Source organism: Urocitellus parryii, chromosome 6, assembly GCF_045843805.1.
Source record: "Urocitellus parryii isolate mUroPar1 chromosome 6, mUroPar1.hap1, whole genome shotgun sequence".
Classification (NCBI taxonomy): Eukaryota; Metazoa; Chordata; class Mammalia; order Rodentia; family Sciuridae; genus Urocitellus; species Urocitellus parryii.
Window position 1 is genome coordinate 46,500,434 of NC_135536.1, and position 25,715 is coordinate 46,526,148.

General features: G+C 39.9%; 1 protein-coding gene and 1 pseudogene across 1 annotated transcript; one reads left to right on the forward strand and one right to left on the reverse strand.

Annotated features, from left to right (window-relative positions):
• Positions 1–9,128: 9,128 nt before the first annotated feature.
• On the reverse strand, positions 9,129–9,838 carry LOC113200581 (cAMP-regulated phosphoprotein 19 pseudogene; annotated as a pseudogene).
• A 3,080-nt stretch (positions 9,839–12,918) lies between these two features.
• LOC113200641 (small ribosomal subunit protein bS21m) lies at positions 12,919–13,585 on the forward strand. The gene has a single exon (XM_026414141.2). The coding sequence runs from the start codon at positions 13,012–13,014 to the stop codon at positions 13,273–13,275; it is 264 nt and encodes an 87-aa protein (XP_026269926.1). The 5' UTR covers positions 12,919–13,011; the 3' UTR covers positions 13,276–13,585.
• Positions 13,586–25,715: the final 12,130 nt, after the last annotated feature.

The following is a 25,715-nucleotide window of genomic DNA, read 5'->3' on the forward strand; positions in this document are numbered from 1 at the left end:
CGGCCCTGCGCGTCACCCATGGCACGCCCAGCCCTGCGCGCGCCCGAGCAGTCGCTGCGAGCCCCGCCCGGCTGGCGCCCATTGGCCGGGTTGCTACCTTCGCTCCCTCACCCACCAGTCTCCCCCCAGACCGCGCCCCCGCGAGCCGAAGAACGGTCTACGCGACCTCACCCGGTACACGCAACGCCCCGCGCTACGCCCCGCGTCCCGCCCCTCCTAGGCCTGGGCCTGCCCTGGCCTTGAATCCGGCTGCGGGAGCTAGTGGAGGCCAGCCCTCTGGTGGTCGGTCCCTATAGACCCTCCCAGAAGCGCTTATGAGAGAAAAGAATTTGTGGAATACTTGTTATGCCTCAGACATCTTTCTGGACAGCAGGATTACAGGGCTGAATGGAAATGCATTCAGTTCCTTACCTTGTGCAATTTACAATCTAGTTCTAGCAAAGAAAACAGGCATTCACAGGAATGAAAGCAAAGCAGTGATCTGTGCAAAGGAGGAGAATAAGGAGATCAGAGAGAGAATAAGAGATCAATGTCAAGGAGGTCTGGAAAGATGTCTCTCTAGAAGTGATGCATAGATCACCTCCTCCTACTTCCTCCACCCATGCACGGGCATGAAGACACACTCACGTAGGCCAACATACCCATACACTGCTTAATCTAAAAACAACAGTTCGTCATAAAAATTTTTCTGACCACCTCTTTAGCGGCTATTGGGACGGACAGTGTATGTTGGTCAAGATCAAGAAAACACGCTGATTTAGTGGGTTCTGCAACTGATAGGCAGTTTGAGATCAGTATGTGTGTGGTTATATCTCCTAGAGATACATTCTTAAATGTCCTGATTTTCTTACTGGCAAATGGACTGGGAAAGTTCCATTCTCCATCAGGAATGCCATGCACTGTTAGCATGCAAACTGACGCAATAAATGGATTGCTGTTTAAACGTTGAGAATTTCTAAGTTCAATAGCCAACTGCTTAAACTTTAAAACTTTCATGATTGATAACGCTTTATTCACTTAGAAATATCAGGTGCTGTTTATGAACTAAATGTTAGGAATAACAAGGCAGATAGACTGAGATCTGCCTTCATTAAGTACCCAGTCTACTAGGGAAGAGAGACAAATTAACCAGCCACAGTAAAGGGTATTTTTGTTGTCTGAATAGCCTAGAGAGCATCAGGTTGGGACTGTAAAAGATTTCTGGGAAATAGTGCTTGAACTGAGCATTGAAGGTAAGTAGAAGAATGAATGAGGTGGGAGAGAAAAGGATTCCAAGTTCAGGTATGTGGCACACCTGTATGAAAGCCTAATTTTTGTTATCCAGGGCTGAGGCAACCACTGATTGCAGTCCAGTAAGAAAGCCAGGACCTTCACTCAAGTTTCTCAGTTTGTCTTTCAAATACATGTTAATAAGAAGTAATCTGTGTCTGAGCAAAGTTCAGCCCTGAATGATTAAGTGATGAGATTTTGGAAGCAACCTAAGTCTATGCAGACCACCCAACCTCCAGCCTTCTTCCCAGAGAGGAAAAGGGCATAGGAAAGCATGTTAGCCCAATGCTCTGGCCTCTGAAAAGTGGAGCCTTGGGTAAAAGCTAGTGGCACAATTAGTTCTGGGTTTGTGTGTAGAAAAAAACAGAATGCAAACTATCATACCTTTAAAAGAAACACACTCCTACAGAGCTACATAGCTGTATTCATAAATTAAGTCAATGCCTAACTCACATCTAATAAATATAACTTAATTCAAGCAGCATTTATTAAGTACCTGGTTGCTATATATTTTTGCATTTGGGTGAAGCAAATAGTTCTTATTTGGGTAAAACAAACACTAGTATTTACCAATTTTTGTATGTTTTTTATACCAGAAGAAACAATTGTTAAATGTCTAGCACTTTGTTCCACAACAGTTTCAGAGCTTCTCAAACCCTCCTGTTCTGCCTCTCCTCTCCTGGACCAATACTCTGAGATCCTCCAAAGAATCTTTATGAGCCTTCCCTCATTCACAAATATCAGGATCCTATACTTAGCATCTTGCATTTCCTTCTAGCCTCTGGAGTTATCTCTAATCTATAAGGCTACTCCCTCCCTTAGACAGTAGATATCACCTTCTGTTACAAATCCTAAAAAGTCTCCCCTCCCTCCACCTCCACTTTCTACATCCTCCAAACACTCTCAGCCAATCTTCTGACCCCATTCAACTTCCTCCTGCACTCCCTTCCCCACCCCATTTGCTGACTCAAATCCTTTTGGGAATTAGAAAAAAAATTACCAAGCTATTGTCCTCTTGCTGTTAAGTACTTAATAGCTGTGGTGATACCTATAGCCACTCCTCTTTCCAGGTATCTTGACACAGTCCCAGTCACCCCTCCAAAATATACAAATTCTGAGTGCTCTCTCAACCCTGCACTGAAACCATTTACTCAAATTTACCAAAATGTCCTTCAAGCCAAATTCAATAAAGTTGTTTTGTTGTTGTTTTTGTGGTGCTGGGGACCAAATCCAGAGCCTCACAACATGCTAGGAAAGTGTTCTACCCATGAGCCATACCCCCAGCCTCCCATGAAGTTTTAGTCCTTGCTCTTAGCTGTGCATGGTGGGACACATCTGTAGTCCCAGCTACTTCAGAGGCTGAGGCAAGAGGATGACTTTTTTTTTTTTTTTTAATGTTTTCGGCGGACACAACATCTTTGTTGGTATGTGGTGCTGAGGATCGAACCCGGGCCGCACACATGCCAGGCAAGCGCGCTACCGCTTGAGCCACATCCCCAGCCCTAGAATTATAATTTTTTTGATACTGAGTGTAAGCAAAAATAAGATAATTCCTACATTTCTGGCTTGATGATTAACTTTCTCTCTTTTTTTACTTTCTGTACTAGGGATTGAACCCAGAGGTGCTTGACCTCTGGGACACATCCCAGTCCTTTTTAGTTTTTATTTTGAGACAGGGTCTCACTAAGTTGCTTAGGGCCTTGCTAAGTTTACTTGTGATCCTTCGCCTTCTGAGCCACTGGGATTACAGGCATTTGTAACAATGCCCAGGGATGATTAACTTTTTTGGGGGCTGGGAGGATTGAACTCAGGGGCACTTGGCCACGGAGCCACATACCCAGCCCTATTTTTTATTTTATTTAGAGACAGGGTCTCACTGAGTTGCTTAGTGCCTCACTTTTGCTGAGGCTGGCTTTCCGAGTAGGCGAGAGGAATCTCATATTTTTTCCACCCTAACATCAAGGGCTGACTCTATGTGACCTACGCTACCACTCCTACAGCACCTGGCAAAGGGTGGCACTTGATGTAATTTTAAACTTAATTATGCCTTTCTGTGAGACATGTAGGCACATTTCTTTTCAGATCACACAGACTCTGAGGACAGAGGTCATGTCACATTGTTCTTTCTGTGACTTGGCACTGGCACAGCTGCCATATTTGGAGCACAGGGTAATGAGTAGTAAGTGAATGGATTGGTGTAATAATTGGGTCATTTGAGTTGAAAAGAATTTAAGTGAGGGATGGGGTTGTGGCTCAGCGGTAGAGCGCTTACCTCTTATGTTTGAGACCCTGGGTTCAATCCTCAGCACCACATAAAAATAAATAAATAAAATAAAGGTGTTGTGTCCAACTACAACTAAAAAATAATTTAAAAATTAAGTAAAAGCTTTCAGGGGACAAAACGTGTTATTCTTTTCTTATAAACTAGAAGTGCAGTATGAGGGTTTTTTTTTTTAACTAAAAGTACAAATATGATTTATGGTTAACAAACAGGAATAGCCAGTGGTAGCAGGTGAGCCAAGTTTGGGTAACAATAGCCAGCTTTTTAACTAGGTAAGAATGAGGTTGTGGGCTGGGGATGTGGCTCAGTCGGTAGCGCGCTCGCCTGGCATGCGTGCGGCCCAGGTTCGATCCTCAGCACCACATACAAACAAAGATGTTGTGTCCGCTGAGAACTAAAAAATAAATATTAAAAATTCTCTCTCTCTCTCTCTCTCTAAAAAAAAAAAAAAAAAAAAAAGAATGAGGTTGTGTGGGTAGTATAAAATGGCAGATCCTAACAAGGCAAACCTGAGACACTTGAAAGAATGACTTGGTCAGTTAGAAAAAAAAAAAAAAAGGCCCACGTGTTAAAGACTTGGTCCCTAGCCTGTGGCACTGTGGAGAGCTGGTGGAGCATTTAGTAGGCAGGGTCTAGTGAGAGGAAGTTAAGTCATTCAGGGTGTGCCTTTGGGTGAGATATTTGGATCCTGACCTCTTCCTGTCTCTTTGCTTCCTGGCCTCCATGAGGTAGACAGTTTTCTCCATCACACATTCCCACCATGAGGTACTACCTTGCCACAGGTTCAAAGTAATGGGGTCAATCAACCATAAACTGAAAACTCCAAAATTATAAACCATAAACCTTTCTTCCTTTTAAGTTGATTATCTCAGGTATTTGATCAGTGTAACAGAAAACTAACATAACTACATTATGCCATATATATATATATATATATATATATATATATGGCATAATGTAGTTATGTTAGTTTGCAAAACCATATATATATATATATATATATATTTATAGTGTTTGTCAGCTTTCCATTGTTGAAACAAAATACCTGACATTAACAACTTAAAAAGATGAAAGGTTTATTTTTGCTTAAAATTCCAATTCATGTTTGGACCAGCTGCTTTGGTGTCTATGGTAAGGCAGACAATGGCAACAGGAATTTCTGGCAGAGGAGGTTGTTCACCTCATGTTGGCCAGGAAGCAAAGAATGAGTTCACTTTGATGACAATCTCCCTTAAGCTATAGATCTGTAAATGGATTACTCTAGTCATGAGTTCATTATTCAATCACTTCCAAAAGGTCCCACCTCTAAGTATTGTTGCATTGGGACTAAGTCTTCAACATGTGAGATTTTGGGGGACATTTAAGACCCAAACCATGACACATAGTGTCACATAGTTTAATCACATTTCTGAACACTATAAAAGTTATTCGACTCCCTCTAGAAATTGAGGGGGAGGGGCTAGTTACTCTCAGGCATCTACCCATGTTGAACAGATGAGCTGCTTTAGCCTCTTCCCTTATCTTCCTATCTTGTCCCCTAACCCATTCTTCCTCATTGCTATTGAAGAGAATCCTCCAAGAATCTTACCATAATTTATCAGGACACATCTCATCAGGACAGGACAGGTTCTTCATGATTGTACTCTGGCCTCTCTCCCCCACATACACTGAACTATTACTACTCTTTGTGAAATGTACTTTCCCATTCCTCTGTGCCTAAATAGAAGAACTATTATTCCTTCTGCTGCTCCTCCTGATGAATCCCAGCTCATCTTTCAAGAATCGCCCCACTGTTTCTTCTTCATGCTTCCTTCAATTCCCCCAAAAAGGACACAAGTCCTAGCATACCCCTCCCTACAGCACCTACTTCCTGCGTTTGTCACTGTCTGGTTGGAGGTTGAGCCTACCATTCAGCAAGTTCCTGGAAGACAAGCTTACACCTTTCCTTTCTATGTTCCCAGCATTGCCTGAAATAAAATATATCCTTAATAAATAGTTGTTAGATGAATAAATAATGAAGAGTTCCAAGAATGTTTTAGCAAGAATTGCATCAGAAAAATAAGCAGTTTCCCAAAAGTCAGTTATCAATTTTTCTGATAGCACCTACCATGTTCTGCTCACAGTAAACACACAAGAAAAGTCAAGAAGCTGAAAACAGCCAAGCGTCGTAGTGTATGCCTGTATTCCCAGCAACTCAGGAGGTTGAGACAAGAGGAACACAAGTTCAAGACCAGCCTCAGCAACTTAGCGAGGTTCTAAACAACTTAGCAAGACCCTGTTTCAAAGTAAAAAATAAGAAGGGATGGGGATGTGGCTAAGTGATTAAGTACCACTGGGTTAAGTCTCCTGTACCAAAAAATAAAAAGGCTGAAAACATAAACTATTTTGTTATGCATATTTTTTTAAAATAATATTATACTTACATTGGGTATGATGAAGAGAACTCATGTTTTAAAAACAAAATGATTCCAGGCTAGGACTGTGGCTCAGCGGTAGAGCACTTGCCTAGGACGTGTGAGGCCCTGGGTTCGATCCTCAGCAGCACATAAAAATAAATAAGTAAAGGTATTGTGTCCAACTACAACTAAAAAATAAATAAATAAATAAATAAATATTTCAGTGACATCACCCCCTTGATTTTAAAAAGATGTAAAATTAGTTAAATAAGAGTCATAAGTAATTAAGTCAGAAATTGTCACCTTCATCTTTGAGTTCTAACTTGGGATAAAGATAGAAATCAGAAAGTAGGAAAATTCAGAAGACTAGCAAGGTGGTGGTTAGGGAGGGTTGTTGTTGTTATTTTGTTTCATTTTGTTTTGTGTTAGGAGGGATTAAATCCAGGGTTTTGCACATGCTAATCAAGCACTCTACCACTGAGCTACATCCCCAGCTCTTTTAAAAAAATTTTTAGACAGGTCCTTGCTAAATTGCACAAGTTGACCTCAAATTTGTAATCCATCTACTTCGGCCTCCCGAGTTGCTGGGATTACAGGTTTTTATCACCTCACATAGCAAGGGAGTTGTTTTCTTTTAAAAAAGCAAGTGTCTGATTTGCCGTTATTCAAGTAGTTGGTGGGATATTCATTAAACCAACAAACTAAAATATTCATATCTGCCTTCTAGGTAGGATTTTTCCTTTATCCTGTTCAGATCAGCTCAGCTCAGAGTTCATTTAATTAAATTTATCAATGTGCTGGGCACACTGTACTAGGTAAGACTTGTTCTACCCCTGACAAGATGTGGGAGAGAAGGGTCATTTGGGGAGCCATCAGGGCACAGGTAGGAGGCATCCATCCCAGAAAAGAGCTCCACCCATTCTCCAGGGAGATCATTTTGTCACTTTATTTCATCAGCAGGCTGTCCTTGTCTTTCATGGTTATTATTTCCACAGAACATGCAATTTTCATAAATCAATGCTCCAAAACCTCCAAAACAACTCTTTTAAAAACAGAATTTTTAGGGGCTGGGGATATAGCTCAGTTGGTAGAGGATATAGCTCAGTTGGTAGAGTGTTTGCCTTGCATGCACAAGGCCCTGGGTTCAATCCCTGGAACAAAAAAAAAAAAAAAAACAGAATTCAGCTCTCTTACCCAGCTTAATCAAGTTTATATCCTAGTACTCTGCATTCAACCAGAGAATCCTCCCATCTCTTAAACATGATTTCTTCATTCCCAATTCAGTACTTCTACACCTTTAACTCCCAGAAATCTTCTCCCTCAGGCAACTCAACTCATTTTTTTTTTTTAAACTGGGGATTGAACTCAGGGACACTCAACCACTGAGCCACATCCCCAGCCTTATTTTGTATTTTATTTAGAGACAGGGTCACTGAGTTGCTTAGCACTTCACTGTTGCTGAGGCTGGCTTTGAATTCTCAATCCTACTGACTCAGCCTCTAGAGCCGCTGGGATTACTCACTCAATTTTAAATCAGCAGTTCTCATCAGGAGTGATTCTGCACCCAGGGAATATTTGGCAATATCTAGAGGCATTCCCTCCCTGCACCTGTACTGGGGATTGAACACAGGGCTTTGTACTTGCCAGGCAAGTGTTCTAACACTGAGCTACATCCTGGCCCCTAAAGACATTTTTGATTGTCAGAACAGATGGTTGCTAGAAGCAACTCATGAGTAGAAACCAGGAATGCTGTTAAATACTGTATCATGCACAGGACAGCCCCACACAAAAAATTATCTGGCCCCAAAATGTCTGTAGTAACCAGATTGAGAAACACTACTTTACACTGAGCTCATATTTATCTATTTGGATTAGAAAACATTCCCAAATTAACCATACCCAACTTGAGCATGCCTTTGCTTTCATTACCCAAGTGTACAGAGTACTCTAAATTAACTTGCATGTTAAGGTCATAGAGTCTGAGGATCAGATAGGATTTTAAAAGTCTAATTACTGCTGGGCATGGTGATGCATGCCTATAATTCCAGTAGCTTGGGAGGCTGAGGCAGGAGGATGGAAAGTTCAAAGCCAACCTCAGTAACTTAGTGAGGCCCTAGGCAACATAGCCCTATCTCAAAAATAAAAAATAAAAAGGGCTGGAGATGTGGCTCAGCATTTAAGTAACCCTAGGCTCAATCCCTGGTATAAAAAAAAAAAAAAAAAAAAAAAGTCTAACCGCCTCTCTATCAGCACTGCTTCATAATAACTGTTACAAGTGAAAATGTTGTCTTTCCTCAACTAGGTTACAAATAATTCCATTAAATACTTTTTATAATACTTCCATTATAATCCTCTTAAATGTATTCCACAAACATTTATTGAGTATCTACTGTGAAACAAGCATTTGGGGATATCATGAAAAATAGGCATTAACCCTGTTCTTGTGGCTCTTATGAGGGATAGATTTTTTCTTATTGTTTGTGCAAAAATGGCCCAAACTGAATTCAACAGTCAATGCACAGGCATATTTCATTTGCATCTTCAACAACAAAAGGTATCCAACACTACAGAACTAAATAGGAGTACTAGCTTCAATAGCAGCTGTTAAGCACTGAAGTCCTGCAAGTTACACCACAATGGGCAAATATTGCCAAGTAAAATTCTAATGTTAAAGCTGAAACAGGTTCAAGGCCATTCAAGTTCAAGCATAGTTACACAAATCTTTTGGAGTCTTTCTATGTGTGTTTGCATTATGTGACCTTTCTACTAACTTGAGGTCTTAAACTTCTGTTTTGGAAAATCCAAATGGAAAATTCGACAGAAGAAATCAATGCAAAGGTTACATTAAATAAGAGCAACACACAAAGCTACAATCAAGATTAAGCAAGAAAAGTCAAAACATTACAAATTGTAACACTAAGAGTTAGGAAATATATACAAATATTTTCAAGTAGATTACTTCTTATGTTGCTCTAACATGTCCTTTTCCTAGTGCACTGTTAGAACTAATCATCACCTCTACACAAGTATATTCCCTTAAAATAGCAATACATTCTATTGCTACCTACAAAGCCATCAGTCTCAAATGACTTAGTGAAGAAAAAGGAAACAAAAAGAAAATAAGTAACATATTAAGGAGAAATTGCAGAAATTAGTAAATTTATGTAGGTCAGCTCTTTAAATCAGCCAGCCAGCTTGCTAACAAGGGATGGTTTCCATTAAGGAAGGTCCTATAGAGTGAGAATGTGGTCACCAGTCACCTCTGTCTTATCCGGGGCTGCCGGAGGAAGTTGCTTGTTCTTCATCTTTGCTTTTGCCATGTTGTAATCCCCAGAATTAAAATATTTTTACCCTTTCTGCAATCATTTTCTTAAAAAAAGATCAGCCGCCAGGCTTTTGGCTCAGGTGAGAAAACCTTGCTTTTAATTTTGCTTATTCAGCTTTCTCTAGACTAGTCGCTTATCTTCCATTTCCTTCTGCTCCTCTGCTGAGGCTGCCTGGGGACTTCCATGGACATAGGCCTCCCCGTGAGTAGCCCCAGTCCTCTGTCTCTGTAACCAACTTAAGGAAAAAAAAAATCACATAATTTATATTGTGGATGCTCCAACAGGAAGGATATAGTTTACCTAATAATAAGGGTGCCTCAGATCTAATCTAGGACATCAGACAAGGCTTTGCTGAAACTGGGACATTAAGCACATATTAAGCATTCAGTCAATATTTATTGAATAAATAAAGGTAAAATCTGATCGAAGTAAAGTATGCAGAGGCAGGAGGAAGACAGCAGGAGCCATATGGCCATAATGTGCTTGAGGTGCCTGTGATCCAAGTACACATCTGGATCCCAGATCGGGATCCTGGAACCAAGACCAAGAAACTCCAGCTTCGACATGAAAGTTAGGAAGAAGAGGAGCCAACAAGAGACAGGCGATGAGAGGCCACAGACTTTAAGGCAGATAGCAGGAAAGAGGATATCAAGAAGGAAGCTTTTCAAGAAGCAAGGCCGGCTAGCTTGCCAGAGTAACTGAGGCCTCTTCTCTCACTGCCCACATTTTGGAGTTGGGGAGTGAGCAGCCTGGACAGATACAGGCATTCTATATTGTGAATGAGCTTCTACTTTTGCATTTTGACCCCCAGCCTCACCCCATAGCTGGGGATCTAACCCAGGGCCTTATGCATGCTAGGCAAACACCATACCACTGAGCTATATCCCCAAGTCTCTGCTTTTGCTTTTTTCTCGAAACACTTAATAAGTTTTATTGAAAATGATAAAATACAGAAATACCAGATTCTCATTTTCAAGTAAAAATGGCAGTATCTTCCAAAATTTTCCTAGTATTGCATCAAAAAAATAAAACCAAGTTCTATATCCAAAATAACAAAGGAATGCACTGGTAAATTTTTCTCATGGTTCTAAGCCCTGACCTTAGTTAACATTTTTTAAATAGCATAAAATTTTTCTTCCTGGTAAATTTTTCTACTTCAAAGTTAACCACATTGACTTAAGTCATCAATCAGATTTTTGTGTGTGTTTTTTTTAATATTTTATTTACATTTTAGTTTTCGGCAGACACAACATCTTTGTTTGTACGTGGTGCTGAGGATTGAACCGGGCCGCACCCATGGCAGGAGAGCTCGCTACCACTTGAGCCACATCCCCAGCCCCTTTTGTGGTTGTTTTAATTTATAACCTTCATATTTATAGACTTTAAAAGGTAAACTCAACCTACTTTTAGATCCCTTTTCAGTTGTCACAGTATACCCATTCAGTGTGTCAATAAGGGTTTGGAGTTAATATCTCAGTGGCTTAATTAACAATAGATGCATCTGGCAACATACAATTCTATCTTGATTATCTATGCCAATTAGAGGTAAGAATAGCATGAATAAAATTAATGGAATCTAACACCCCAAGTTTAGCATGTTTTTCTAACCAAAATTTAATTTTAAAAAAATTACCAAATATCACAAATATTATAGTAATCTTATGCTTGGTTTCCTTTCATCCCAGTTCATAAGGGGTGAAGATGCTATAAACCATCTAAAGTGTAGATAAAGAATAAGATGCCCAGACAACCCAGAAATTTATAAATCAATTCCTCCATAATGTTAACTGTAGCTACCTCTTATTGTTTAAACGAGACCCACCAAGAGTAATTGAATTTCCGATTCTTTTAGAATGAGCATCACTGAGTATTTAGCCACCATAAGAAATGTGAGATGAAGACACTGCCTTGCTCTCAGGGGACTTGACCTCTACAGTGAGACAATAAGCTCAAAGGCTGAATGCAGAAAATCTGAGCCACAAACAAAATGGTGAAAGCACAGAGGAGGGAGGAAGCCGCTGCAGCTTGTGTGCAGTGGCTTGTCGATGTGACAAAATACTGAGAAAAATCAACTTAAAGGAGGAAAAATTTATTTGGCTCATGTTTTTGCAGGTTTTAGTCCATGACCAGCTGACTGCCTTGCTGTGGGCCTGAGGTAAGGTAGAACATCCTGGCAGAGCACAGGGTAGGGCAAAGCTACTCACCTCCTGGAAGCAGAGAGAGAAAAAAAGGAAGGGTCTAGGGACAAAATATACCTTTCCAGAGAATACCCCCCCAGTGACATACTTCCTTCAACCAGACCCCACCTCCCACAGTTTCTGCCACCTTCCAATAGTCCACTCAATTATGAACCCATCAATGGATTAATCTATCCATGAAATCAGAGCTTTCATGATCCAATCACTTCCCCAAAGGCCCACCTCTGAATATTGATGTATAAGGGGCAAGCCTTCAACACACGAACTTTTGAGGGACATTTCAGATCCCAACCTAACATGTGGCAACTGGGGAAGGAAGTGAATTGGGAAGGCTTCAGGGAGGATAAACAGAGGTAAGGGAAGAGCATTCAGGATAAAGGAAGCGCATGAGCAGGGCCTTTCAGTTACCTACCAGCCTTAAGTAAGACTTGTGGTTAATTAAGCTGAAAAGCGCAGGCACGTGAAACAAATGTAGGAAGAGTGGATAGGAAAGTCTGTTAGATTCAAAACATGGAGGGTCTTGCAGGTCTTGAGTATGGGTTAAATGTATTCAAGTTTATGAGAACTAAAGTATCAGAACTGATTTTGTGAGTTAGAAATAAAAGCAATGTAAATCATAGGCCAAGGATAAAAGAGACTGGAGATAGAGAAGAGTCCACTAGGAAGTTATTAAAATGATCCAGTTCAGGGCTAGGGTTGTAGCTCAGTGGTAGAGCACTTGCCTAGCATGTGTGAGGCACTGGGTTTGATTCTCATCACCACATATAAATAAATAAAATAAAGGTCTATCAACAACTAAAAAAAATAATGATCCAGTTCAGAAGTGCCCAATGTGTTCCAGGGAACATTGAAACTCCTCAAAAGAAAAAGACCAGTGGCCAGGCATGGAGACACACGCCTGTAATCCCAGCGGCTTGGGAGGCTAAGGCAGGAGGATCATGACTTCAAAGCTAGCCTCAGCAACAGTGAGGCGCTAAGCAACTCAGTGTGATCCTGTCTCTAATAAAATGTGAAATTGGGCTTCGGATGTGGCTTAGTGGTTGAGTGCCCCTGAGTTCAATCCCTAGTACTTGGAGAGCTATAATGCAAATTAGCACATAAACTTGCTTTTGGAACCTGGTTTGACCCAATGTGTCCCAACTTATTAGACCAAAGCATCACTGTTGTTGCTGTTGTTGTTGTAAAATATCTATTAATACTGACCAGGACACTAAGGTTAAATGGGATATAATCTATGAAATGAGGTTCAGGTAATAGATGATGAAATTCTAAACTAGGGGTCGGGCGCGTTCTGAGGGTGCCGGGTGAGGGACTCCCTCCGCGGTCGGGAAGCCTCGGAGGGCCTGGGGAGGGCCGGTCTGCACGGCGGCCCCTCCCCCACGCCCGGCAGACTCCTTGTCCCGTGAGCGGTCGCTGGACCTGCGGCGCGCCCCTGCCCAGGCCGTCCCCCCGCGCCCGGCGACCTCGGTGGCGAAGCCTGGCTACCCTTGGTTTCCCCCGTTTTCTCGGGTCCTGAAGAGTGAAGACCTAAATCCAAGGTCATGGCAAAGCACCTGAAGTTCATTGCCAGGACTGTGATGGTACACGAAGGGAACGTGGAAGGTGCATACAGAACCCTGAACAGAATCCTCAGCATGGATGGGCTCATTGAGGACATTAAACGACGAAGATACTATGAGAAACCTTGCCGCAAGCGACAGCGGGAAAGCTATGAAACCTGCAGGCGGATCTACAACATGGAAATGGCTCGAAAGATCAACTTTTTGATGCGAAAGAATCGGGCAGATCCATGGCAGGGCTGCTGAGACTCGGATAGAAGGCCCACATCCAGTTTGTCTCCACCTGTTTCTCTATAATAAACTCAAATCAACTATATGCAAGAAAACTTGCATGTAGAGAAGCAACCCCACTGGTCAGCAGTAGACTTTCTTATTAAGTGAAAGAGAAACAGTCCAAAAGTAGTCTAGGAGTAGAATGGTGGTGGTTAAAGGATAGGGAAGGGGGCTATCAGCAATTGTTTAATGTCAGTTTGCAAATCTGAAAGCATTCTGAAGATAGATGGTGATGATTGCCAAAAAAAAAAAAAGTGAATGTACTTAATGCCACTGAATTACACACTTTAATAGTTTTAAAATGGTAATTTTTGTAAAAGTATTTACAATATGTTTAATTCTAGGGTATGTAAGGAAAATTTACAAACTCTGGTGGGACATATACCTACCATACCACTTTTATGAACCCTAAAGCAAAATCTTATTGGAAAAGCATCAGTTACTTTTTACTGAGCTACTCCCCGCATCCCTGTGCAACCATTGAACAAAGACGAGAGGAATTATTTATGTATTTGGAATAAGTCTGCTTCCAAAATACCTTAACAGTAGGCTGGAGTGATGGAATCCTTGCCCAGAGCAATAAAAGACAAGTTTAACATCAAAAAAAAAAAAAATTCTAAACTAGGACATAGATATAGCAATCAGATCTATATTTGGTATTATAAATCTTGGAATGTTTTCTGCATGATAATTTCCTCTATTCAGCCATTTCTTTTTATTGTCTATACATAGGAAAAACCAAAGATGAGAATTTGGGGGCCACACCAGGAATTAGAAATACTAGTACTGCTAGTTAGGAAGGGAGTGAGATGAAAGTCTAAAGAGAAGAGAATTGGTTGAAAGATGGGTCGAAGGAGCTCTCTAACACTAGTTCTACCACAACTCTGTAAAACCAAGTGATTTTCCTTTTCCCCAACCCTACAGAAAACAAGAAGCTTAATTTCTGGAGATATGGAACTAGAGAGGTTGTTGGCTTAGAATACTTAGCACAGTACAAAGTGGGATATTGATGAAAAGAGATGAATTAAACAAAAACTTCTGGGCTGGGGTGTAGCTCAGTTGGTAGAGTGCTTGTCTCACATGCACAAGGGCCTGGGTTCAATTCCCAGAACCACCGAAAAAAAAAAAAAAAAAAAAAAAAAAAACTTCTACAATCCTCAACCATAGTAAAATTGGCCAATCAACAAACTCTATACAGACACACAAACTTCCCATCAGCTTTAGTGTTTCATCCCTCAATCTGAATGAATAGTCAAGGATTACTAGACATACGTGGAAATCTTCCTACATCAAAGACAGAACCAGATCAATGAATGAAACATAATATGTCAATTTTGAACACAGATGTCAGGTCATGAAAAAATAACATTCATAGATTAAGAAAATAATATTATAAATGTAACAATCAGAAGGAAAAAAAGATAAACACATAGTGAATAAACAAGATAGCCCAAAATAAAAACCAATATAAATAAATATGCTAAAAGAGACAGGAGCAATGGTGTACACCTATAATCACAGTGATTTAGGAGGCTGAGACAAAAGGATTGCATGTTCGAGGCCAGCCTCAGCACCTTAGCAAGACCCTTAGCAACTTAGTGAAAAATAACAAATAAAATAAAAATAAAAATTGCTCAGTGATAAGCCACCCCTGGTTTCAACCCCCAGTGCCCAGTATATATATATATATATATATATATATATATATATATATATATATATACACACTAGAAGATTCAAGTAAGGATCATTTAACATAAACAACAAATGATAAAAAAATTAAAATATAATACCTTATCCTAGGTGAAATAAACACATGAAAAAAGTTATCCTTTGATTTTTCTTAGGAAAAAATAAGAAAACGAGAAGATCCCATACTAACATAGGATATCCTAAAAGAAAAAAGAGCCTAATGAGAAGAGAATTATAAGAAAATCAAACACTTCTACAAGAGAAGATCCAAATTAAACAGGTCAACTGAATGACCCATTCTATGGATTTAAAAAATGTAAAAACAGCTGATCATGACAGAACATGCCTGTAATCCCAGTGGCTTGGGAGGATAGGGCAGGAGGATTGCAAATTCAAAGGTAGCCTCAGCAATTTAGCAATAACCTGTCTCTAAATAAAATATTAAAAAAGGGCTGAGGATGTGGCTCAGTGGTTAAGCACCCTGGGTTCAATCCGGAGTACACACACACAAAAAGTGAAATCACATAATTGTGAAATTTCAAACATCAAGGGAAAAAGAGAAATAAAGTGGTATGCAGTTCCTGTCTTAGGTTAAGTATTACCAGAAGCATACCTTGAATCTAGGATATGAGTACAAGTCTAGGATATGATCCAAAAGAAATATTAATAGAGAAATGGTAAGTAAGACATGGGAAAAAAAGAATCTTTAATGTACAAGGTGCTACTGTGGGCAACTAAGGCTAAGTCCCACGGGACTCTGGGAAACTATGGAAAACACACCTCAAAGTTGTCCCACCCAAAGAAGACTAACCACTAAGTCCTTTCCTCATTTTTTGAGGGCTACTATGAAGGCATCAAAACATCAAACTCCTAGGACTAAAGAAAGGCCTACATGGAGCTTTGTGAGCACTTCAAGTAAGAATCTTTCACACATAAGGAATGAGTCTTGTGAAGAAGCTATAGACAGGGAAATAAGGGCATCTACTTTTGTCACATACAAAGAAATCAAAATGGTATCAGATTTCTGATAGCATCCTCAGATGATAGAATACAAGGAGCAATGCCTTTAAAATGCTTAATGATATGGTCAACGAAAGCAAAGATAGATAAATGGGATAATATCAAACTAAGAAGCTTCTTCTCAGCAAAGGAAACAATCAACTGAATGGGAGAAAAATAGCGGTAAACTATTTGTACAAAAGAAGATGGATATCCAAAATATATAAGGAACTAAAAAAAACTCTAGAGCAAAATCATCACCATCACCATCATCCAATTAAAATGGGCAAGTGATTTGAATACACATTTCCTAAAAGAAGATATACAAATATCTAACAAATATATAAAAAATGCTCAATATCACTAATTATCAGGAAAATACAAATCAAACCCCATTGAGATATCATCTCACTCTAGTTAGAATAGCTATAATCAGTAAGCCAAAGCAAAAGATAAATGTTGGCAAGGTTGTGGAGAAACAGGAACTCTTACATTGTTGGTGGAAATGTAAATTATAACAGTCATTACAGAAAACAGTATGGAGGCTCCACAAAAAAACTAAAATAGAGCTACCATATGATTCAACTATACCACTTCTGGGTATATATCCTAAGAAAATGAAGTCAGTATATTAAAATGATATCTGCACTCCTAGGTTTATTGCAGCGCTACTCACAAAAGCCAAGATATGGATTCAACCAATAAGAACATCAACAGATAAATGTACACACACACACACACACACACACAGTGGAATATTATTCAGCCATTAAAAAGAAATGAAATACTTTTATTAGCAGCAAAATGAATGAAACTGAAGGATGTTAAGTGAAACAATCTAGAATAGAAAGACAAATAACACATGTTCTCATATGTGGAAACTGAAATTTTTTATTTCCAAAAAGTAGAAAGTAAAGCTGTGCATGGCAGCTCATGTCTATAATCTCAGGAGGGGAGGCTAAGGCAGGATAATCATGAATTTGAGGCCAGTATATACAACCTAGTGAGACTCTTATCTCAAAATTTAAAAATAAAATATAAAATCTGAGGATATAGCTTCATGGCAGAGTGCTTGCATGTGTATGGCTCTGGGTTTGATCTCCAGAACCACAAAGAGAAAAAATTAGAGAGAAAAATAGTGATCACTAGGAAAGGGGAGAGGGTTTGACAAAGATCCATTAATGGGAACCAAAATACATAGGAGGAGTAAGTTGTGTTCTACAGCACTTTAGAGTGACTATGGTTTATAACAATTGTTTGTCTACTTTATAAAGAACTAGAAGAAAGAGCTTCAAAAGCTCAAAGATTCTCAAAACTGTCATGTTCCTCACAGTCAGGGTCACTCCAAGGGAACTGGGCCACATGAAATAACCACACAAGAGACCTTTTTCTTTGGGGTCGCTGCGACAGCTCCTCTGACCTTAAGGATCCTCAGAAAGAGAGAGGAAGAGCGCCTGTGCTGACCCCTTTTATTGAGGGAAGCTATTCAAATGAGGCAAGGGGTCAGGTTTCAAGGGGCTGAGTCTAGCTTCATGATGTCCACTGTCAGCAGGTTGACTGACACCTGGATAGGCCACACCCAAGGGCAGAGTAAGAGAAGGGGACACACAAAAGGTGTTTCCATGGAACATTCTATCCCAAACAGGGCAAGGGGTGATATCATAAAGGAACAGGTGAGCGTAACTCGACCCATGGGGCTGCAGGAAAGCGTGCCTATTCATGAAGACACATTTGGTTGCATTTTTACTACTCTCAAGATGGGGGCTACCATCTTCAGCTACTTAAAAGTGGTCAGATCACGGGGAGCGACCAACAGTGCCTCAACCCATCAGGAGAGAAAAACGCTGGTCACATGATGTGATGGGCTCCCACACAAAACAATGATAAATATTTAAGAAGATGGAAGTGCTAAGTATGCTGATTTGATCGTCATACATTGTATACATGTACTGAATTACCACATTGTACCTCATAAATATGCATAATTAAAAATAAAAAATGGCTCAGTGAAATAACACATACCTGTAATCCCAGCAACTGAGGAGGCAGATGCAGGAGGATCCCAAATTCTAGACCAATCTGAACAACCTTGTAAGACTCTGTATCAAAATAAAGAGGACTTGGGGTGTTGCTCAGTGGTAGAGTGCCCCCAGATCCACCTGACAGTATCGCAAAAAAATAAAATACATGGGCTGGGGATATGGCTCAAGCGGTAGCGCGATCACCTGGCATGTGTGCAGCCCAGGTTCGATCCTCAGCACCACATACAAACAAAGATGTTGTGTCCACCGAAAACTAAAAAATAAATATTAAAATTCTCTCTCTCTCTCTCTTTAAAAATAAATAAATAAATAAAAATAAAATACAAATAAATAATAAAATTAAAATTTATTTATTTTTAATTGATTTTAAAATAAATAACAGCAGAATACATTACAATTCTTACTACACATATATACCACAATTTTTCATATCTCTATTTGTTTATAAAGTATGTTGACACCCAATTCGTGTCTTCATACATGTATTTTGGATAATGATGTCTATCACATTCCATCATCCTTGCTAATCCCCTGCCCCCTCCCTTACCCTCCCACCCCTCTGCCCTATCTAGAATTCATCTATTCCTCCCATGCTCCCCCTCCCTACCCCACTATGAGTCAGCCTCCTTATATCAGAGAAAATATTCTGGCATTTGTTTTTGTGGGATTGGCTAACTTCACTTAGCATTATCTGCTCCAATGCCATCCATTTACCTGCAAATGCCATGATTTTATTCTTTTTTATTGCTGAGTAATATTCTATTGTGTATATATGCCACATTTTTTTAATCCATTCATCCATTGAAGGACATCTAGATTGGCTCCACAGTTTAGGAATTGTGAATTGTGCTGCTATAAACATTGATGTGGCTGTGTCCCTGTAGTATGCTGTTTTTAAGTCATTTGGGTATAGTCTGAGGAGAGGGATAGCTGGGTCAAATGGTGGTTCCATTCCCAAATCCCAATTCTCTCTCACCCATCAATTTTTTAAAATTGTCTGGTAACATTTTATTTATTTATTTATTTGTTTGTTTGTTTATTTTTACTTTTGGGTGGTAGATGGACAGCATACACTTATTTTGATTATTTTTTATGTGATGCTGGGGATTGAACCCAGGGCTTTGTACATTCAAGGCAAGCACTCTACCAACTTAGCTATATCACCAATCCTCTCACCCATCAATTTTAACCTACCAAACTATCAATTAAATTTAATGAAAGAATAAAGTCAGTTTTTCATGTAAGGTATTAGAGGATATACTACAGCAAAAGAAAAAGAAGGGGCCTAGGATGTGGCTCAAGCGGTATCGCGCTCACCTGGCATGCGCGGGGCGCTGGGTTCAATCCTCAGCACCACATAAAAATAAAAATGTTGTGTCCACCGAAAACTAAAAAATAAATATTAAAAATTTCTCTCTCTCTCTCTCTCTCTCTCTCTCTCTCTCTCTCTCTCTCTCTCTTAAAAAAAAGAAAAGAAAAGAAAGAGAAAAAGAGGGCTTAAGCCAAAAATAAATAAGACAAGGAATTCAGAACATAAGATTCAACATAGGAGCGAGGGCAAGAGAATTCCCCATATTATATTAAGAGGGAAGTCCTAAAATGACAAGTATACAGCAGAGTTAGAGACTAGAAGTAAGTTGAGCATTCCAGGAGGGGCCTTTTCCAGGAAAGAAAACATAGAAGGGATCATGATTTGATTGAAAGATTCATTGAGAAGCAATTGGAATATGTGAATAAACATAGTCAGATGCTCAAGAAAATTAAGCTAATGAGAACAAATGTAATTTTTAACTCAAAGAAAAACAAAATGTACAGGAAAGGAATTGTAACCATTTTAACATGCTTAGTTAGCCATCCTAATCACTTAATATGGATTCAAAAAAGAATTCCTGTGCTGAATTCATATTGAGATAAGGTGAGCTATAAGAGCAATTCTTGTTGACTATAATAGAAAGTAAACATTATTTTCAAAAATTGATTAATCAAGAATCCATAATATAAGCATATTATTTAGTTAGAGAAAGTGAATACCAAACTACGTTGTAAATAGATGCCATTGAGCACAGAAGGGAATGCTGGTTTTGTTGCTTTTTAGTACTATTTTATTTTTCAAAGTGTTTATATATTAACTTGATAAAATTATATGATTTAAAAATTTAAGATAAAGTTGTAGTAAAGGGCAAAGTTCTTTTATTTTTTGTTGTTGTTTTGTATGTGTGTGTTTTGTTTTTGGTTTGGTTTGGTTTCTAGTAGTAGGGATTAAACCACTGAGCCACATCAGTATTTAATTTTTTAATTTATTATTTTTTTTTAGTTGTTGATGGATCTTTATTTTATTTATTTATATGCAGTGCTGAGAATTGAACCCCATGCCTCACACATGCTAGGCAAGCGCTTTATCACCGAGTTATAACTCCAGCCCCTTATTATTATTATTATTATTATTATTATTATTATTATTATTTTATTTCAAGACCTGGTCTCACTAAGTTGCTTAGGGCCTCACAAAGTTGTTTTGTTGGTTGATTGGTTGGTTGGTTGGTTGGTTTTCTGCATTACCTAAACATGAACATCATTCTTTCATTCACAACACGTTGGTGAAGGGTGCATTTTATGCAAGTCTGGTTCCTCTGTGGAAGGTGCTCTGGGAAACTCCAGTTTCAAGTCACAAGATGTATTTCAATCCTCCCTAGAAAGTGTTTACCACCTCCATGGTTGTATAGAGGAAAGCTGCCTTATGTGTGTTATGGTTCCATTAGGGATGCAATGAGTTTAGCAGTAACCTCTACATTTGAGCTAATAAAGTAATTGTGAACTATAAGCTAAATACTGTAAAGCTAAAGGTACTTTATAAAGCAGCTTACTGCAGTAAGAGAGAAAGGAGACTCTCTAGCCCTAGGGCCTAAAGCCCTGCAAAAGCCAGCAGTTCTGCACAGGTATGGAAATCCTGGGGAAGGCACACCCATCTAGCAATTTTAAAACCCAGAAACAACTAAGAGACTTAGGAAAAGCCACACAGATTGAAAGTGAGTCTCTAAAATGACTCTCTTGTTGGCCATTCCTACATCAACACAATTACACACCAATAGAGGTAATCTCAACGGCTAAGAATTCATTTAAATATGAGACTGCTTCTTTTAGACTCTGTGAGTGCCAAAATTGAGAAATCCATGATTAATGTTTACTATTTTGCATTCTATTTACGGATGCCCCAGGAGAACATCACACTTTCCCACTGCAGCTACTACAGAGAGTTGCTTCTAAGGGCGGGGCCGGAGATTCTGTAAGAAGTTCAAAGCAAGGCCTAAGGCTCTGCGTGAACGTTCAAGTTGGCGGATGTTGACACGTATATACATGACTTGCCCTGTTGTTCTTCCTGATCCAGCAAAAAATGGGAGTCTAAAGCGCTTACAAGCCTTGGGATTTTGAGCATGTGCAGGCCAGACGACAGGAGGTGCTCACTAACGTCAACTTTGATCTGGAGAAAAAGTTTCAGATTGGTAAAAATTAGACAGTGAGTAATCTCAATGACTCATCTATGAGTTCATTCAATATTGTGTGCCAGGAACTGTCAGGACAAAGAGAGTCTTTCAAAGGCCCAGTTTTCAGGGAAGCTCACAGCCCAGATACATAAGCAGGTGGTTTCCATTATTACTACATACAATGCCATTACCACTACAGAGGCAAGAAGCTGGGTAATATGGGCATGGTTTAAAAAAGTAAAAATCTGCCTCCTCATTGTCCAGGCTTGGAAAACTGACACAAATAAAGGTAGCTACAAAATAAACAAAAAGGTGACTCCCCCAGTAACACATTACAGCTATGAAGTATCAACACAATCCCCTTCTTAGAACACTACTTTTGGGAACAAGATGGCGGCGAAGGGAGTGCATCACCCCCGTGTACCACATCACTGTGCAGGAGAATGACGAGTTAGATCAGCTAAAAGCTATCTTGTTAGGAAGTTCCAGCAAAATTAGGATGCTCCAAAACCTAGTGGAAGGATTTTAATCACACAAGGATCAGCTACGGGGGTTCAAACACAAGCGATTTGTCCACACGGAGGGTCACACTGCTTATTCAGCAAATCGCCCCGTGGCTAGAATCTGCAGCGCGCGCTGGGAAACGACAAGATAGCAACGCAAAGATACAGCGCTGTGGATTCTGTGGGCTCCTGCCAGCTGTGCAATCACTGTACTCAGGGCTGAATTCTGGGTTTGAGACGGGGAAGGAAGCGGTCCAATTTGGTTCTCCACACCAGACCACAGAGGAAGCCAGCGGCCACCATCTTGGAGAGCTGATGTCACAATCCCTGTTTTCGACTGATTGCAGCTCATTCAGCTATAGAACAGGTAATTTCAGGCTGCCATTCACCTGTGTCTCGCAGACAAATTACTCAGGCTCAGTGCTAAAGAGCCCGCGGAAACTGCTTCTTGGAGCCTGCTCCTATCAGAACATACACCGAGCCCAGAGCGGCCGAATTCTGGCTCCCGGAACTGCTCTGGCCCAGAGCTAAAGAACCCGCGAAAACTGCTTCTCGGTCCGGGTCCTGCTGAATACTGTGGAGGCCAGAGGGGCAGAGCAGAGCCGCCGCCCGTGCCCGGGACAGGCCCAGCGACCCGACGGCATGGTAGTCACGTCACCCCAATTGGAGTAGGGGCAGAGCAGAGCCTAGGCCCGCACCCTGAACAGGCCCAGTGGCCCGCCAGCGTGGTAGTCACGTCACCCCAATTGGAGTAGGGGTAGAGCAGAGCTGCCACCCACGCCCAGAACAGGCCCAGCGACCCGCCAACATGGTAGACACGTCACCCCAATTGGAGTAAGGGCAGAGCAGAGCCGCCACCCGCGCCTGCAAGGTAGGCAGACCTGCGACTGACCGGCAAAACAGGCCCAGGGGTCCGCGGGCGTGGTAGACACGTCACACCAATTGGAGGAGAGGCAGAGCAGAGCCGCCACCCATGCCTACAAGGTAGGCAGACCTGCGACCAACTGGCAGAACAGACCCAGCGGCCCACCAGCGTGGTAGACAGATCACCCCAATTGGAGGAGGAGCACAGCCGCTGCCCGCCCTCCAAGGGAGACTTTTCAACTATACAAGAGCAATATAAATATATAGGGGGAAATATTCAAAAACACAACAGTTTCACCAAGCAGAAAGAAACACGAGCAGTATGAAAAGACAAGGAAAGAAAGGACCACAAGCAATGCAGGTCAACTCAACTTTAGAAGAGGTAATAGCTGCAGCAGATGGAATGTCAGATAAAGAATTCAGGATATACATGCTTCAGATGATCTGGAGTCTCAAGGAAGACATTAGACAGCAAAATCACACAATGAAAGATCACTTTGACAATGAATTACATAAACAAATCCAAGAAGCAAAAGATCAACTATACAGGGAGATAGAGGTAATTTAAAACAAACAAACAGAAATCCTAGAAATGCAGGAAGCAATAAACCAACTTAAAAACTCGATTGAGAATACTACCAGCAGAGTAGAACACTTAGAAGATAGAACATCAGACAATGAAGACAAAGTATTTCAACTTGAAAAGAACATAGACAGCTCAGCAAGACTGTTCAGGAACCACGAGCAGAACATCCAAGAAATATGGGATAACACAAAGAGACCAAACTTAAGAGTCATTGGGATACAGGAAGGTATAGAGGTCCAAAGCAAAGGAATGAGCAATCTATTCAATGAAATAATACGAGAAAACTTCCCAGACTTGAAGAATGAGACAGAATCCCAAATCCTAGAAGCCTACAGGACGCCGAATGTGCAAAATCATAAGAGATCCACACCTAGACACATTATAATGAAGATGCCCAACATACAGAATAAGGAGAGAATTTTAAAAGCTACAAGAGAAAGGAAGCAGATTACATTTAGGGGTAAACCAATCAGGATAACAGCTGATCTTTCAACACAGACTCTGAAAGCTAGAAGATCCTGGAATAACATATTTCAAACACTGAAAGAAAATGGGTTCCAACCAAGAATCATGTATCCAGCTAAATTAAGCTTCAGGTTGGAAGATGAAATTAAAACCTTCCATGATAAACAAAAGTTAAAAGAATTTGCAGCTAGAAAACCATCTCTTCAAAACATCCTTGGCAAAACATTACAGGAAGAGGAAATGGAAAATAACAATGAAAACCAACAGTGGGAGGTAGGAAAAGGGGGGAAAATAATCAAAGAGGAAAACAAACCATGTTTAGTAACATAAATAAACAAATATGGCTGGAAGAACAAACCATATCTCAATAATAACCCTAAATGTTAATGGCTTAAACTCACCAATTAAGAGACACAGGCTAGTAGAATGGATCAAAAAACAAGAGACACAGGCTAGTAGAATGGATCACAAAACAAGACCCAACAATATGCTGCCTACAGGAGATGCATTTGATAGGAAAAGATATACATAGACTGAAGGTGAAAGGTTGGGAAAAATCATATCACTCATATGGACTTTGGAAACAAGCAGGAGTGTCCATACTCATATCAAATAAAATAGATTTCAAGCCAAAGTTAATCAAAAGGAGTAAAGAGGGACACTACATACTGCTCAAGGGAACCATACACCAACAAGACATAACAATCATAAATATATATGCTCCAAACAATGGTGCAGCTATGTTCATCAAGCAAACTCTTCTCAAGTTCAAGAGTCTAATAGACCACCATACAATAATCATGGGAGACTTCAACACACCTCTCTCACCATTGGACAGATCTTCCAAACAAAAGTTGAATAAGGAAACTATAGAACTCAATAACACAATGAATAACCTAGACTAATTGACATATATAGAATATACCACCCAACATCAAGCAGTTACACTTTTTTCTCAGCAGCACATGGATCCTTCTCAAAAATCATATATTATGTCACAGGGCAACTCTTAGACAATATAAAGGAGTAGAGATAATACCATGCATCTTATCTGATCATAATGGAATGAAACTGAAAATCAACGATAAAAGAAGGAAGGAAAAATCAAGCATCACTTGGAGAATGAACAATAGGTTACTGAATGATCAATGGGTTATAGAAGACATCAAGGAGGAAATTAAAAAAATTTTAGAGATAAATGAAAACACAGACACAACATATTGGAATCTATGGGACACATTGAAAACAGTTCTAAGAGGAAAATTCATTGCTTGGAGTTCATTCCTTAAAAAAATAAAAAAACAACAAATAAATTATCTCATACTTCATCTCAAAATCCTAGAAAAAGAAGAGCAAAACAACAGCAAAAGAAGTAGAAGACAAGAAATAATTAAAATCAGAGCTGAAATTAATGAAATAGAAACAAAAGAAACAATTGAAAAAACTGACAAAACTAAAAGTTGGTTCTTTGAAAAAATAAATAAAATCGACAGACCCTTAGCCATGCTAATGAACAGAAGAAGAGAGAGAACTCAAATTACTAGCATACAGGATGAAAAAGGCAACATCATAACAGACACTTCAGAAATACAGAAGATAATCAGAAATTATTTTGAATCCTTATACTCCAATAAAATAGAAGGTAGTGAAGGCACCGATAAATTTCTTAAGTCATATGATCTGCCCAGATTGAGTCAGGAGGATATAGACAACCTAAACAGACCAATATCAATTGAGGAAATAGAAGAAACCATCAAAAGACTACCAACTAAGAAAAGCC